The sequence below is a fragment of the Kogia breviceps genome, chromosome 6, assembly GCF_026419965.1.
Source record: "Kogia breviceps isolate mKogBre1 chromosome 6, mKogBre1 haplotype 1, whole genome shotgun sequence".
NCBI classification, from domain to species: domain Eukaryota; kingdom Metazoa; phylum Chordata; class Mammalia; order Artiodactyla; family Physeteridae; genus Kogia; species Kogia breviceps.
Genome location: NC_081315.1, coordinates 105,563,706 through 105,576,981, shown reverse-complemented (window position 1 = coordinate 105,576,981; position 13,276 = coordinate 105,563,706). Strand labels below are relative to the sequence as shown.

Here is a 13,276-nt window from a genome sequence, read left to right as displayed (position 1 = left end):
CAAGGGTGAGAAAGAATTCCTGGCTGGACACATGCACATATCATGATAGGCATTCAAGTTGAAATTAAATGTCATTATTACTTTAAGCTCATATAAAGATATTATAGATAATAGTTCTTTAAAATTTAATTCTGCACACTCAATCCTTTTAAATATATTTAATAGCTTTTAATATGCTAGTATAATTTACTTTTAAATATTTTTAGATTTTAATAAAAATTAAATTACAAGCTTTTTGATCAAGTCCATAAATATCTTAATAAAACTGTCATTATTACAATAAAAGACACCAATGAAATTATATTTTCGGAACTTAATAGCCTCTATGCCAAGCAAGTATAGAAGGGGATGGGAAGAAACAAAAAGAATAAAATACTAATCTCCACATACACATATTTGCCACATGGAATTTAACCTACTTATTTTATTTTCTAAAGGGCTAGTGTTTCTGCCTGGTCTTGTGTTTTAGTATCATCATCTTTACAGTTCTCTAAAACCCAAGGCTTGCCCACACACAGAGTCAAGTTTCTCTTCTTATTGGTTGACCCCTTGGCTTGTTTTCATGCTGTCAAACATATCAGTCTCCCTCATGGGCTATCGGAGGTGGGGGATTCTGAGGCAGGCAGGAGCAGAATAGATCCTCAGCAGTGAACAAGCTTTAGCCCTGTTTTATGAGAAGACTAAACTTGGAAGATCCTTAGAAAATGTTCCTGATCCAGCACTGGAACCTGATCTTTAGTCTATGCTAATTTTTTCAGTTGTTTCTCCTTACACTAAGTAATACCCATCTGCTTCTTTCCTCATCTTCAAAAACACCATTTAAAATTCTGGAATTTACCAAGACAAATAATAACTCTTTGCATTGCACTGTGAAATTTATTGATTAGCACGCCTTCAACTTCTATATAACTGAGTACTAGTACATAACTACTTAACCTTATACTGCAAAATGAGAAAATGGAGGAAAAGCGTAGAATTTTACATAAATTGGAAGTGTATGTATTCTTTTGCTAGTATGATAGATTATGCCCAACTGATGTCCTCATTTTTATTCTGGCCATTGCTGGACATCTAGCTGCATTTAGGTGAAATTTTATAGCACCTTATCTTAGCTGTTCCAAGTATTTCTAGCTTTCATCACAGAGGTGTCTTTGGAAAAATGTCTGAGGAGATTCAGTCAGCCACTCTGAGATTTACACAAAACTGAAAGGCCAGGGCCTGGGGCAGCCCTTGCCCACTTGGACTTATTTATAATCAAACATCATTGATACTTTTCATCATAGACTGTTTGGAAATGATGCTCTGTGAGCTGGATAATCTATTGATCTATAGGATGAAATAACACTTTTCATTTTCAGGTTTATTGACTATAAAATTTTATATTTGTTTAGTCTTGAGAGAGACAGAGCTGAGTAAGAAAATATTCAGCCACATTAACATTCAAATATATTTGAAATTTGTAAACATTTCATTCCTCAGAAATGGTGAGATGCCTCAATGGTCAGAAAGGTTAATGCTTGTTTTAGAACATCCTTAGTTTCTTGATTTAAATGGTGTCTCTATCATTTTTTTCTACTCGTATAGCCAGGTAGAGAGGTACAAAGGACTCAACAAGAAGATGACTCCCAAGGTTTTTCAAGAGTAAAATTCCATGATTCTGTGCGAAAAATCAAGTCGAAACCCCCGGTGAGAAATCTTATCTTTTTAAATCATGTTTGTTTTAAATCATGTATTTTGTTGATTTGTTTGTTTTTCAAAAATATTCAATGAGAAATGACTATGCACACAAGCTGACTCCTATTGCATGGAGTATGCAAGAAAAAGTATGAGAAATGATTCCTACTTTTGAAATCCTAAAACCATGTGGAGAGATTAGAATACTGCCTACTTTGGGGAAGGGAAATGCATGGAAGGGCAGTAAATGTTTATGATAAGACTACTTGTTCAGCCATGAAGTTGCACCAGCTTTCACTATGGGGAAAAAAGGGGATACTAAGTCAAGAAGAATTAAAACAAACTCCCCAAAATGATCTTTTTTTATAAAAAAGTTTAACAAACGCTGTACTGATCAAAATTAAAAGTATCTCAACATTGGCCTATAAAACATTGAATCCATTTTTTTGCATTTTAATCATCTTTTCTAAAGCATTTACTGATACAAATAATGTATTTATGTGCTTGTAGGAAGGTAAATAATTGCTGATTTATAAAAAAAGTAACTCATTAAAGTTACTTAACTAAGGAGGCCTGTTGCATCTGTTAAAGTTCACCACCTTCAACAAAGGTAATATGCTTAGGAGGCCTAGAATGTGCCTGATGCTCTTAGTATCCAGCCAGCTGGCAGTGAACTGTGCAGAGCTTATTTCAGTTTAGATAATCCCAAATCCTATTGCTTGCTGCCTCTCTGTAGGTTCCACCTGGCTTCCCTTCTGCTGAGGAAGCTTATAACTTCTTTACTTTCAACTTTGATCCCGAACCAGAGGAATCAGAGGAAAAACCAAAAGCAAAAAGTAGAGATGGAACTAACCAAGAGGAGAAGGAAGGAGAGGAAGAAGAGCCACCTGTGCAAGAAGGAGTAAACAAAACGGTATTTAGTATTAGGATGGTAATGAGGAGAGGGATGATGATGACGATGATGATGGTGATGGTGGTGATGATGGTGATGATGGTATTGGGGATGATGGTGATGGTGACGATGATGGTGACAATGATTGTGATGATATTGTAACCAGGAAGAAAGTGGCTGAGAACAAACTCACCACCACCACACAAAACAGCTCATCCATGTCCTATCTGAAAGCAATAAGAATACCAGATTCACATTACTTTCTTAGCCCTTGATTTTACCCCATAATTTGGGGACTAAGGACTTTAATTAAATCTGTCCATCTTTCTCTTGTGGGAAAAAACAAGCGTAGCAACATGGCTTACAGATTTTTCTTGCTAGACTCCATACAAGGATTAGTATTCATTTCATATACAAAATGTTTACCTCTCCAAGGCAAATGAAACCTATCTCTCTCCCCACATCCTTCCAGGTGAGCAGGTTTTTGTGCCCCATACCACACCCAAGCTACAACTCAGATTCTGTAATTGTTGGTGGGATGTGTGAAATCAAAGAAAACATGCTATTAAAAATGGGCAGAGGACTTGAATAACCATGTCTCCAAGGAAGATATACAGAGGGCCAATAAGTACATGAAAAGATGCTTAACAGCACTAGTCATTAAGGAAACGCAAATCGAAAGCACAGTAAGATACCACTTTACACAGATTAGAATGACTATTATAAGATAGATAGATAGATAGATAGATAGATAGATAGATAGATAGATAGATAAAGGAAGGAAGGGAGGGAAGGAGGGAGGCAGGAAGGAAGGAAAAGTGCTGGCAAGTATGTGGAGAAACTTGTGCATTGTTGATGGTGATGCATAGTGGTACAGCTGCTGTGGAAAGAGTCTATTTCTGAGGTTCCTCAGAAATTGAAGCATAGAACTAACTACCATACAATCCAGCAATACCCAAAAGAACTGAAAACGAACACTCAAACAGATATTTGTACACCCGTGTTGACAGAAGCATTATTTACAATAGCCAGAAAGGAAGGAAATTCTGACATATGCTAAACATGGATGAACCTTGAAGACATTATGCTAAGTGAAATAAGCCGGTTACAAAAGGACAAATATTGTGTGATCCCACTTTCGTGAGGTACCTATAGTTGTCAAGTTCATGGAGAAAGACAGTACAATGGTGGTTGCCAGGGACTGGAGGAGGGGGAAACGGGGAGATATTGTTTAATGGGGACAGAGTTTCAGTTGGGGAAGATAAAAAAGTTCTGGAGATGGATGGTGACGTTGGTTGTACGACAATGTAAATATACTTAATTCCACAGAACTGTACATTTAAATGTGGTTAATATGATAAATTTTATGTTACTTATATTTTACCACATTAAAAAACAAAAAGGAAAACACACCAGAATGTTTCAGAATTTGCACAGTTGGCCTATTTCTGTGCTTAACTTTTAGTCACCTCCCTTGAAAAATGACTCCCAGAAATGGAATTTCTTACCTAGGTCTATGAAAACTTGGGAATACTTCAGCGTGCTCTATAGTAATTGTTTTACAAATCTATATTCAGCTAGTTCTGGCTCAGGATCTCTCATGAGGTTGCAGACAAGGTGGCCAAGGCTGCATTCATCTGAAGGCTTGACTGAGTTGGGAGGGTTTGCTTCCAAGGTGGCTCACCCATCTGCCCAGCAAGTGCTGGTTGTTGGCGGGAGGCCTCAGTTCAGACCTTCCTGTAAAGTTGCCTGAGTGTCCTCGTGACATGACAGCTGGTTTCCCCAAAGCAAGTGATCTGAGAGGAAGAAAGGAGAAGCCAGGATGCCTTTTATGACCTAGTATCAGACTCTACATAACTGAACTCATATTCTACTCATAAAAGCCTAAGTACGGCCCACATGGAAAGGGAGGAGTATTAGACTCCACTTTTGGAAGGCAGGACTGTGAACAAATCTGTGGGCTTCTTAAATCAGGACACCTCTCTCCAAAAGCCACTTCTCCTCCTTTTGCATTTTTTTCTCCATGGAATTTCTGTTTCTAAAACTGCCCTTTTGAATCATGCATACTTTGAAGCTCCTCCCTTGTAGCCTGTAATCCAGGCTCTGGTCTGTCCAGACACTTTTTTAGTATTTTCATACTCAGAGTGGGTTTAGTCTTTCTGGTGGAGGTTTTGGACCATCTGAAGGCCCCATCACTTGCTTCCCTCTTCTGTCTTCTCTGCAGTTTTCTCAACCTGTATTTGCCCAAAGCAGAGATGGGGCACGAGCAAGAAACACCACATACTATTATTACCAGATATTTCTCTTTTCACTTTTTTGAAGTTTTTGGCATTCTCTGTCTTCAATTTATGCTGAGAGCTTGGTTACCATGTACATTTAGTTTACCCTTATTATCATTTTGCACATCTATGGAGGAAATACTAGGAGGCAGGAAGCTAGGCTACTGCCATTGTCTTCAGCTACTTGGCAGCCCCCACAGGATTTTTTTGCGGATTCACTTCCCTGACCAGGGATCGAATCAAACCCATGCCGCCTGCCGCGGAAGCACAGAGTCCTAACCGTTGGACCGCCAGGGAATTCCCTCTCCACAGGATTTTAAAAGGTGTTCCTCATAAATGGATGTCAGGTTTAAACTTTGAAAAGAAGAACAAGAAGAAAAAAGAAAAGAAGGAGGGGGAAAAAGAGGGAAAAGGAGAAGGAGGAGGAGGAGGAGGAAAAAGAAAAGGAAAAAATGTTTGGAAAATATTCAAACTAAATTAAGATGCTTCAGCTGACAATTTGTAATTACAGGTCCTGTGCTTAGAATTTTTACATGCTTTATTTAATTTTATTCTCACAAAACCCTAAGAGGTAAAATCTATTAATACCCCAGTCTTACAACTGAGAACACTGAGGGTCAGAAGGGTAGGTAAGTTCCCCACAGTCACCCAGGCAGCATGGGGTGAAGCTGGGATTCAAGCCCAGGCAGTCTAAGCAGAGTGTGTGGACCCCATGCTTGGTGCATTTGCCCTGGGGTCAGTGCTAGATGGAAGGTTAAAAAGCTGCATAACTCATGCACCCAAGTTCTTTGAGTAACTGTGGAAGAACAGGCACCCTCAAAGGAGGCCACAGTCATTGAAATTTCACTTGCTTTGCTTTGCACATCTCTTCCGACCTCAGTGCATTCTGATTTTTCCAAGTATGTGGAATAGTGAAAAGAACAAAGCTTATTAACTAGGAAAGGCCATATAGTTTTATGCTTTCGTTTAGAAAAAGATAAAAAGAAAAGGTAACTTTATTGTAGGATAAGTTGTTTGGTGCATTTAATATCACTGATTATTTTTGCAAGTAAATTAATTATTTTTGCCTGATTCTTTCCTGCTGTTTTTTAATGAAATGCAGGATGAGGAAGAGCTGCTCAATGGCAGGGATGCTGAGGATCTCCTATTGGGCTTAGATCACACAGCTGAAGATTTTGTGGCAGTCAGACCTGCGGATTATGAAAGTGTCCACATTCGTCTGCAGATGGAAAAAGAACTCCTGTTCATACCCAGCAGGTTGCCAGGTACTTGCTCTCTTTATCATCCTGCTCAACTTAAGCATCTTCGTTTTCCTTCAAATGAAATGTGGCTGGTGTATAAGGATGCCTGATTTCCACAACTGATCCCAATTTCTAATCTGATTTCATAATCAAGAAATATGTTCGGACAAAAAAATACAGAATATGGGAAAATATCCATTCAACAACACTTATCGATAGACTAGCAGAAGAAATACCAGATGCTATGGGAACCCCTCCACTAAATTCATGACCAGTTCTGGGGCTGAGAATGTGTGAGACTCTGAGATTCAGGCTGTGAAAAGGAAAAACTCAGTTTCATCCTCTACTTACACTCAACGCTTCTAGAACACTTCTGTGACCAGATGTGTGGGTTTCTTCCCACAGCAACCAATTCTCCAACACCAGCTAGGTGTCCTACAATTGAATTCTGACAGCGTCTACCTGGGGTTAGTGCAGAACCCACAGATTTAGGGCTCAGTCCCACAAGACTTCCCCCTACCTCCCATGCCAACCCTAGGTATCGGGTCACCAGGTTACCCACAGCTCTATTTGACTCTACTACAATGAGAGGGTTCCATGACACCATCTTGAGGTTGAATAATTTGCTACAACAGCATGTAGAACTCAAGGAAACACTTACTTATATTGACTGGTCTATTATACACTAAAGAAAATGATAGAGGATGCAGATGAAGAGATGCATAGGGCGAGGTATGAGGGAAAGCTTCCATGCCCTCTCCAGGCACACAACCTCCCAGCACCTCCATGTGTTCACCAACCAGGAAGCTCTCTAAACCCCTTCGGTGAGGATTGTTACGGAGGCTTCAATTATGTAGGCATGATTGATTACATCATGGCCACTGGTGATGGATTCTCTCTCTAGACCCTCTCCTGTCCCAGAGGTAGGGATAGATGGAGGCAGATGCTGAAAGCCCCAGCCCTCTACTCACATGCTTGGTTTCCCTGGCCACCAGCACCCATCCTGACAGGAGCCCCAGCCACCTGTCATCTCATTAGCATACAGGAGACAATTACTACTCCAGAGATTCCAGGGGTTTGAAGAGCTGTGTGCCAGGAAGCCGGCTGGCCAAGCTTCCTTCTCTATGGGGAAATGGCCAGGCTACTGAAGCCGGGACCGTCTGACTTATTCCCAGGTACATCTCCTTTCTTCTTCTCTTTCCTGGGTCTCCCTTTGCTCTTATTTTCCCCCTGGAATTTCCTTTCCTCCTGAGAGTTCCAGTGAGTCCTGCAGGAGTGCACCCCTCAAGCTGGGAACGAGGCCTGAGCTTATCTTACTTGGAAGTTGGATTTCTTTCCATTTGTCCTGTTGTATTTAAGTTCCAATTAAATGCTGAGCCAAAAGCAAATTATTGTTTCTTTTTGAGAGGTCATTTTGAATCAACTATGTTCAAAGTATCATAATTTGTTGGACATCCCAAGTTTCTTTTTCAAGTAGGTAGCTGGCAAAAGTACCCAAGGATTTTAACTTTGCAATAATAATAATAGTAATAATAATAGTGAATGCATTCTGTGCGTTGATTCCACCTGGTACTTTTCCAAATGCTTGATGTGTACCAACGAACGTGCCTCACCCACCCACCAGGGCTGGAAAAGTGACTTTTTGTCATGCCCATTTTACAGATGAAGAAGTAGAAGCTCAGAGGAGTTAGGGATCTGGCCCAAGACCTGAAGCTAGTAAAGCAATGCAGGTTTGCGATCTAGGTGACCTGCTGCAGAGGCCACCCACGTGCACATGCATCCTGATGCTTCTTTGGGGAGAGAGGGCCCTGCAGCAGCCTCAGCCAAGGAGGAACTTTGTCACTTGGGTTTTTGCTCAGAGGACTCACTGTTAGGCCACCTGAGTTGGGGATGGAGGTTAGACCCCAGGGGCTGCCTCAGACCAGGCCAGAAACTGGGAGTCGGTAGAGGCAGTGGAAGAGGCTTAGGGAGTCTTGGCTTCACTGCGCTTGCTCTGAGCAGGGAATCAGGGTCTCCATTCCGTGGAGGTGACCCCACGACCAAGCACACAGACCCAGCTCTTCCTTCCTGAGGTATGACCTTGAGCATGTACCTCTATTCTCAGGTACCTCACCTGAAGACAGGAGACAATGAAACTATCCTGCAAGGTGACTCTGGGCATTTATTTTTATTTTGAGCATTGAGGAAATAATATGAGTGAAGCGCCTATGTTGTGACTAGCACTTAGCAGGGGATCAAAAATAAGAACTTCTATTACTGTTGCTGTTTTCTTGTTACTGTTTGGAGAATGCTCTCCAAAGCAGAGTGAGTTCATCCCAGGGGTATAGGAAGAAAACATCAAGACTTCTACTTACATTTATTTTTAATCTCATCCTTTCCTAATTTAATTTTGTTTGTGCCATACTGCATACATAATAAACATACATATAACGAGCAAGTGCCCAAAAATGTTTCGATGAAAAGTTTTGAAGACCATTGGACTAGTGGTGGACTGATGTTTAGACTTGTGGATAGATGAGGTAGGGGACAGAAAAAAAGGTAAAACAATAGTTTGCTCCACATTTTCTAAGGACCCAGAGATAGGTTTTCCTAGGAATACTGGTATTAGTTGTTTTTTGTGGATGGGTTTGGGATACAGAGTGTCCAAATGGCCACACGCTGGAAAGTTAGCAGATTCAGGGATTTGGGGTGTTTTAGAGTGAGATAATTATAAAACAAAAACAAGTCTCCATCTTTCATTGTTCATTGCCAAATTACATCCTGACCTTCCTGTCAGCATCTGCCAGCTTCTCCACTAGCCCACTTTGCTGAAAAAGCAGGCGCAGATGTCTTTTTGGAATTGTAGATCTGCTCAGTCACTCCCTGGCACAAGGTCTTCAGTGATCCCACCCCCTTGACCAGAACCCAAGCTCCTCTGAGACCTGCAGCACTCTCCCGGCTCTCCCTCCTGCCCTTAACTGACATTATCTCCAGGCACTGCCCCTGCCCTCGGCACCGCTGCATTCTGGGTGTTTCTGTTTCCCACTCAGCACAGGCTGTTCCCTTGGGCAGACACGCTTGCCTTGTCCCATCACCAGCTCTTTCCTTCTCAATCTTCAGGAGTCAGTGCACATGGAAAAAGCCTTTTTTCACCACTCCATCTCAGTCTATCCCCTTCCCGCCCTGCATTATTATCACAGGTGTTCTTTTCTTCACTGTGCTTACCATTCTCTGAAATAATCTTGTTCCATCCTTTGTTGGCTGTTGCTGCCTGTTGCTCCAAATGACCCCACAGAGCCTTCTGCGCACCAGGCACAGGGAAGCTGTCAGCAAAGATCTGATCTATGAACAGATCAAAGAGTGAGGGAGTAAATGAAGTCACGTTGACTCAAGTGAACTTTTTAATTTACAAAGCACTTCCTCATACTTCATTTCATTTAATTCTCCCAAGACCCCAAAGAAATAGATATTATCATCTCTTTTGTATGGAAGGAAAGAGTTCAAAGAAGCATCTGGTCCAAATTCACTCCACTGATGAGCCCAGGAGCAGCTCCTCTGATTTGGGTACCACACTCCTCGCAGTGTGTGAGGCCACGCGGGCGACTTAGGTGTAGAATGATTTCGTGATTCTCCAACATGATACTGCGGGTAAACACATTCATCTTCCCCTTGGTCCTGCTTCTAGAAATCAGTTTGGAGCATTTGCAGTTTCCAAGAACATAAGTAAAATCTCCGGTGGTGGTTTTCATTCACCAAATTGCGGTTTGAAACGTTTAGGTTGGCACTAATGAGGCTCGCATTTATTTATGAACTGTCTAGTGCCTACGTATAAAAAGCTTCCTGAGAATGTGCAGCCCAGGTACCCGGAAGACGAAGGTCTTTACATCGGTGCAAGGCTGGAGGTGCCGAGAACCAACCAGAACATCATGGAGAACAGGTTGCTGATGCAGGAGCCCGTAAGCTCTCAGCCCTGCTGCCTCATTGTAGCCCAGGAGGGATTCATGGATGCTCTTTATCCTATGGGCCATCACTGCAGCGTGGTACTCATTTCCTCCTGAGAGCGTCTGCAGAATGGTTCCTTTTTTTTTTTTTTTTTTTAAATTTGTCCTCAATATGTTTAGTGGCCCTCAAACATCACACCCTCTCCTCTGCTCAAATCCCGTCTTCTGCAAGCTGGAGTGAGGCTCCTCCTGCTAAATCCGATATTGGCAACCTTTTCCCAATTCACAGAAATTTTTAATTGTCCAAAAATAGAATGTTCTCAATTGTTTTTCTCCTTGGTTGCCTTTCTTAAATTTTTGACGAATAGAAAATACATTTTTCTTAAGCAATCCTTTAATTTTTTTCTTAAACTTTTTTTGAGGAGAGGGGGTTGAAAACTATATCTTAAATTAATTCTGGGGGCATTAGTGAAAACTCAATTTCTAATGGAAACAGAGACTTTAAAATATTTACGGGGCAGGGGGAAGGTGCATGAAATACATATGTTGACAGAGAACTTCCCTGCAAACGCTGTTTATTTTGTAAACCATTTTCTGTCCCTCTGCTTGATCCCCAGGGGAGGAGATGGTTCGGAGATGATGGAAGAATCCTAGCGCTGCCAAACCCCATCAAGCCATTTCCTTCAAGACCACCCATGCTGACACAGGAGCAAGACATTAAGGCAGAACTCAAAACACTGTATAAAAAGGTAAACCTCCCTCCCCATTTTTAATACATGAATTTGCTTGAAAGTGCTTTGCTTTTTGAATAGCTTGGAATGATGAATTTGCAACATTCTATTTTGACTTCTTTTTAATAATTCACTATCTAACACATGCAAAGCAAACAGCAGGCATATTATATAAGAGTGAGTCTCCTGCCCTCACCGAATCCCTTCTTAAACAAGGAACGAGTTTCCCAGGTAGGAATGGCTAGGTCAGCGTCTTTATTCACATATCCAGGTCAGCTGCTCCTGCTGATTTTTTTTCTTTTCTCTCTGTCATCTCACATCTCACTGCAGGATTATTTCCCCCTCATTTTCTCTTTATTATATAACGAGATTTTCTAGCCTCGCAAATCCTTTTTATGGTATGTTTCTCAGCTCTGGTACCACACTGCCTGATTTGAGTCCTGGCCGTGTCACTCACTGGACGAACTTGGCTCTCCCTCTCTCTGTGCTGCGATTTCTCCATCTATAAAATGGGAGTAATAATAGCATCTGCCTCCCAGGATTGTTGTGCAGATGGTTAAGATAATACATAAAAGTGCTTCACACAGAGCTCAGTGAGGGCTGGCTGGTGTTGAATAGACAGTTGCCTGCTTTCAAATTTAATTATGTTACTCTTGCTTTCCTGAAATGTCCAGCAAGGATCACCTCCTTCAGAAACTCATGTAATTATTTCAACACTGCTAGTGTGAAAGAGAATAAGGGGATATAAGATCATTCTATACAGCTATAGAGAGGCGTGTTGAACAGGGAAGACACAGGCCCAAGTCAGAGAATCTGAGCAGTCAGGTGTCCTACTGGGTTGTGCTTCGGGAAGCTCCTTTGACCTCTCTGGAGCTGTTTCCTTAATTGAAAAATCGTCATTATCTCTACCTCATACAATTTTTGTGAGTATTGAGGTGATGTATCTATTTGCACTTTTTTAAAATGAATTTCTATAAAATATTGCTATTACAGACAAATAGTAATGAGTGACTATTTTGTGTAGAAATGTGACCCTGGGAGTAACTTTACAAAACAAGCATAAACCAAAGTCCTAGTCCATGAGGGGTTTATCATCTATTTGCTTATATGACAAAGACACATGATATAATTAGTGATCCAGACAATATCATCTTATGCATGCGTAATAATCCATCACCTTATCTCTTCATCCATCCAAGCATTTCAGCAAGAAACACTGATATAATGAAGCAAAAAATTATGGGTTAAAATTAGAAAATAGAAGAGTAATTGCTATGGAGAGTAAGATCTTGAGGGAGCCAATTAAGATTAATCTTATCTGTCTCCTTTAGAAGTTCTGAGCTAATTGGGAAATGCACAGGAATCAGAGAGGGATGAGAAGAAATTCCTTATTTTCTACTCCTCTCCTTAACTCAGCTGTCTCTCCTATAAAACAGTAGCCCTCTTAGCACCTGGCTTCATCCTGGCAACCAAATGATGGAAAACCAAGTTAGTGTGCTAGATCAGGAATTGGTAATTCCTTGAGCCATTTATGGAGCTTGATGAATTTACACTTCAGAGCTCTCAGGTCTGATGCTAACCCAGCAGGATTGACCAAACCCATCCCGGATGGGAGTCAAGCCTGGCTGTTCTTTGATTAGGCTGACAATTCAAATGAGGGCGTGTATGTCCTCCCATTAGATAAATTAGGTTTATTTAGAAGGGAGTTGGTATTCAGCCCTCCTTCTTTGAACATTTTCCTTAATTACAGAGGGAAAAGAAGTAGTTTTGAAAAGCGAAATATTCTGCTGCTCCTAAATTGAGATTATTTTTTAGAGACCATTAAAGACAGAGAAATGCAAAAAGAGATTAGATATTGTGCAAAGAACAAAGTTAAACCTCAAATGAGAAAGATTGCAATTTAATACCTCATAAGAAGTAACTAACCCAAAACTAAAAAATAAAAATTCCAATTGAGACATTGCAGGTAAAATATAAACAATATTATGCAGTTTGCCTAAACATAACAGCAAAGTAGGGTTGCTGAAAGCAGTTCTAACAGCATCCAGCCTTCTTTCCTTCCTTCCTTCCTCCTTCCTTCCTTCCTTCCTTCCTTCCTTCCTCCTGCCTTCCATCCTACCTTTCCTCCTGCCTTTCTTCTTTTCTTTTTAATTCTTTCCATCCTCAACTGAGTCTACTATATTCTTAGTTGTGCTAAACTGGAAACTCAGAGGTAGCAACGTTCAAACTTGGCCTTAGAGAGACTTTGTGCCTAATGGGGGGAGACTGAAATGTCATCAAGTGTTAAAGGCACAGTGATTAGAAGTCAACATGGCATTTCCAGGGACATATGTGTAGCTGCCTCCTCTTTTTTCAAAACTGCACACTAATCTGAGGAATTTAGCATAATTCCAACCTCCTTGTTAATCACGACTTGATAAAACTCTCACTTTCCCCTTCAACTATTCTCAGCCATTTTTCACAGAAGCAGTAGTCAGCACTCTTTGGGTTGCAAGTGACAGAAACCCACTGCAAACTAGCTTAAGCAAAGAGAGAACTT

The 13,276-nt window shown here is 40.9% G+C and overlaps 1 protein-coding gene across 4 annotated transcripts in view; it reads left to right on the top strand.

Annotated features, from left to right (window-relative positions):
* The window catches only part of CC2D2A (coiled-coil and C2 domain containing 2A), a 136,590-nt gene that overhangs the window by 38,403 nt on the left and 84,911 nt on the right, over positions 1–13,276 (top strand). For all 4 annotated transcript variants that reach the window (XM_067036370.1, XM_067036369.1, XM_067036372.1 and 1 more), the window contains 5 exons: positions 1,585–1,686; positions 2,411–2,587; positions 5,948–6,110; positions 9,885–10,021; positions 10,624–10,755. In XM_067036370.1, the coding sequence (XP_066892471.1) occupies positions 1,585–1,686; positions 2,411–2,587; positions 5,948–6,110; positions 9,885–10,021; positions 10,624–10,755 (711 nt within the window). The remainder of the gene's footprint in view (positions 1–1,584; positions 1,687–2,410; positions 2,588–5,947; positions 6,111–9,884; positions 10,022–10,623; positions 10,756–13,276) is intronic.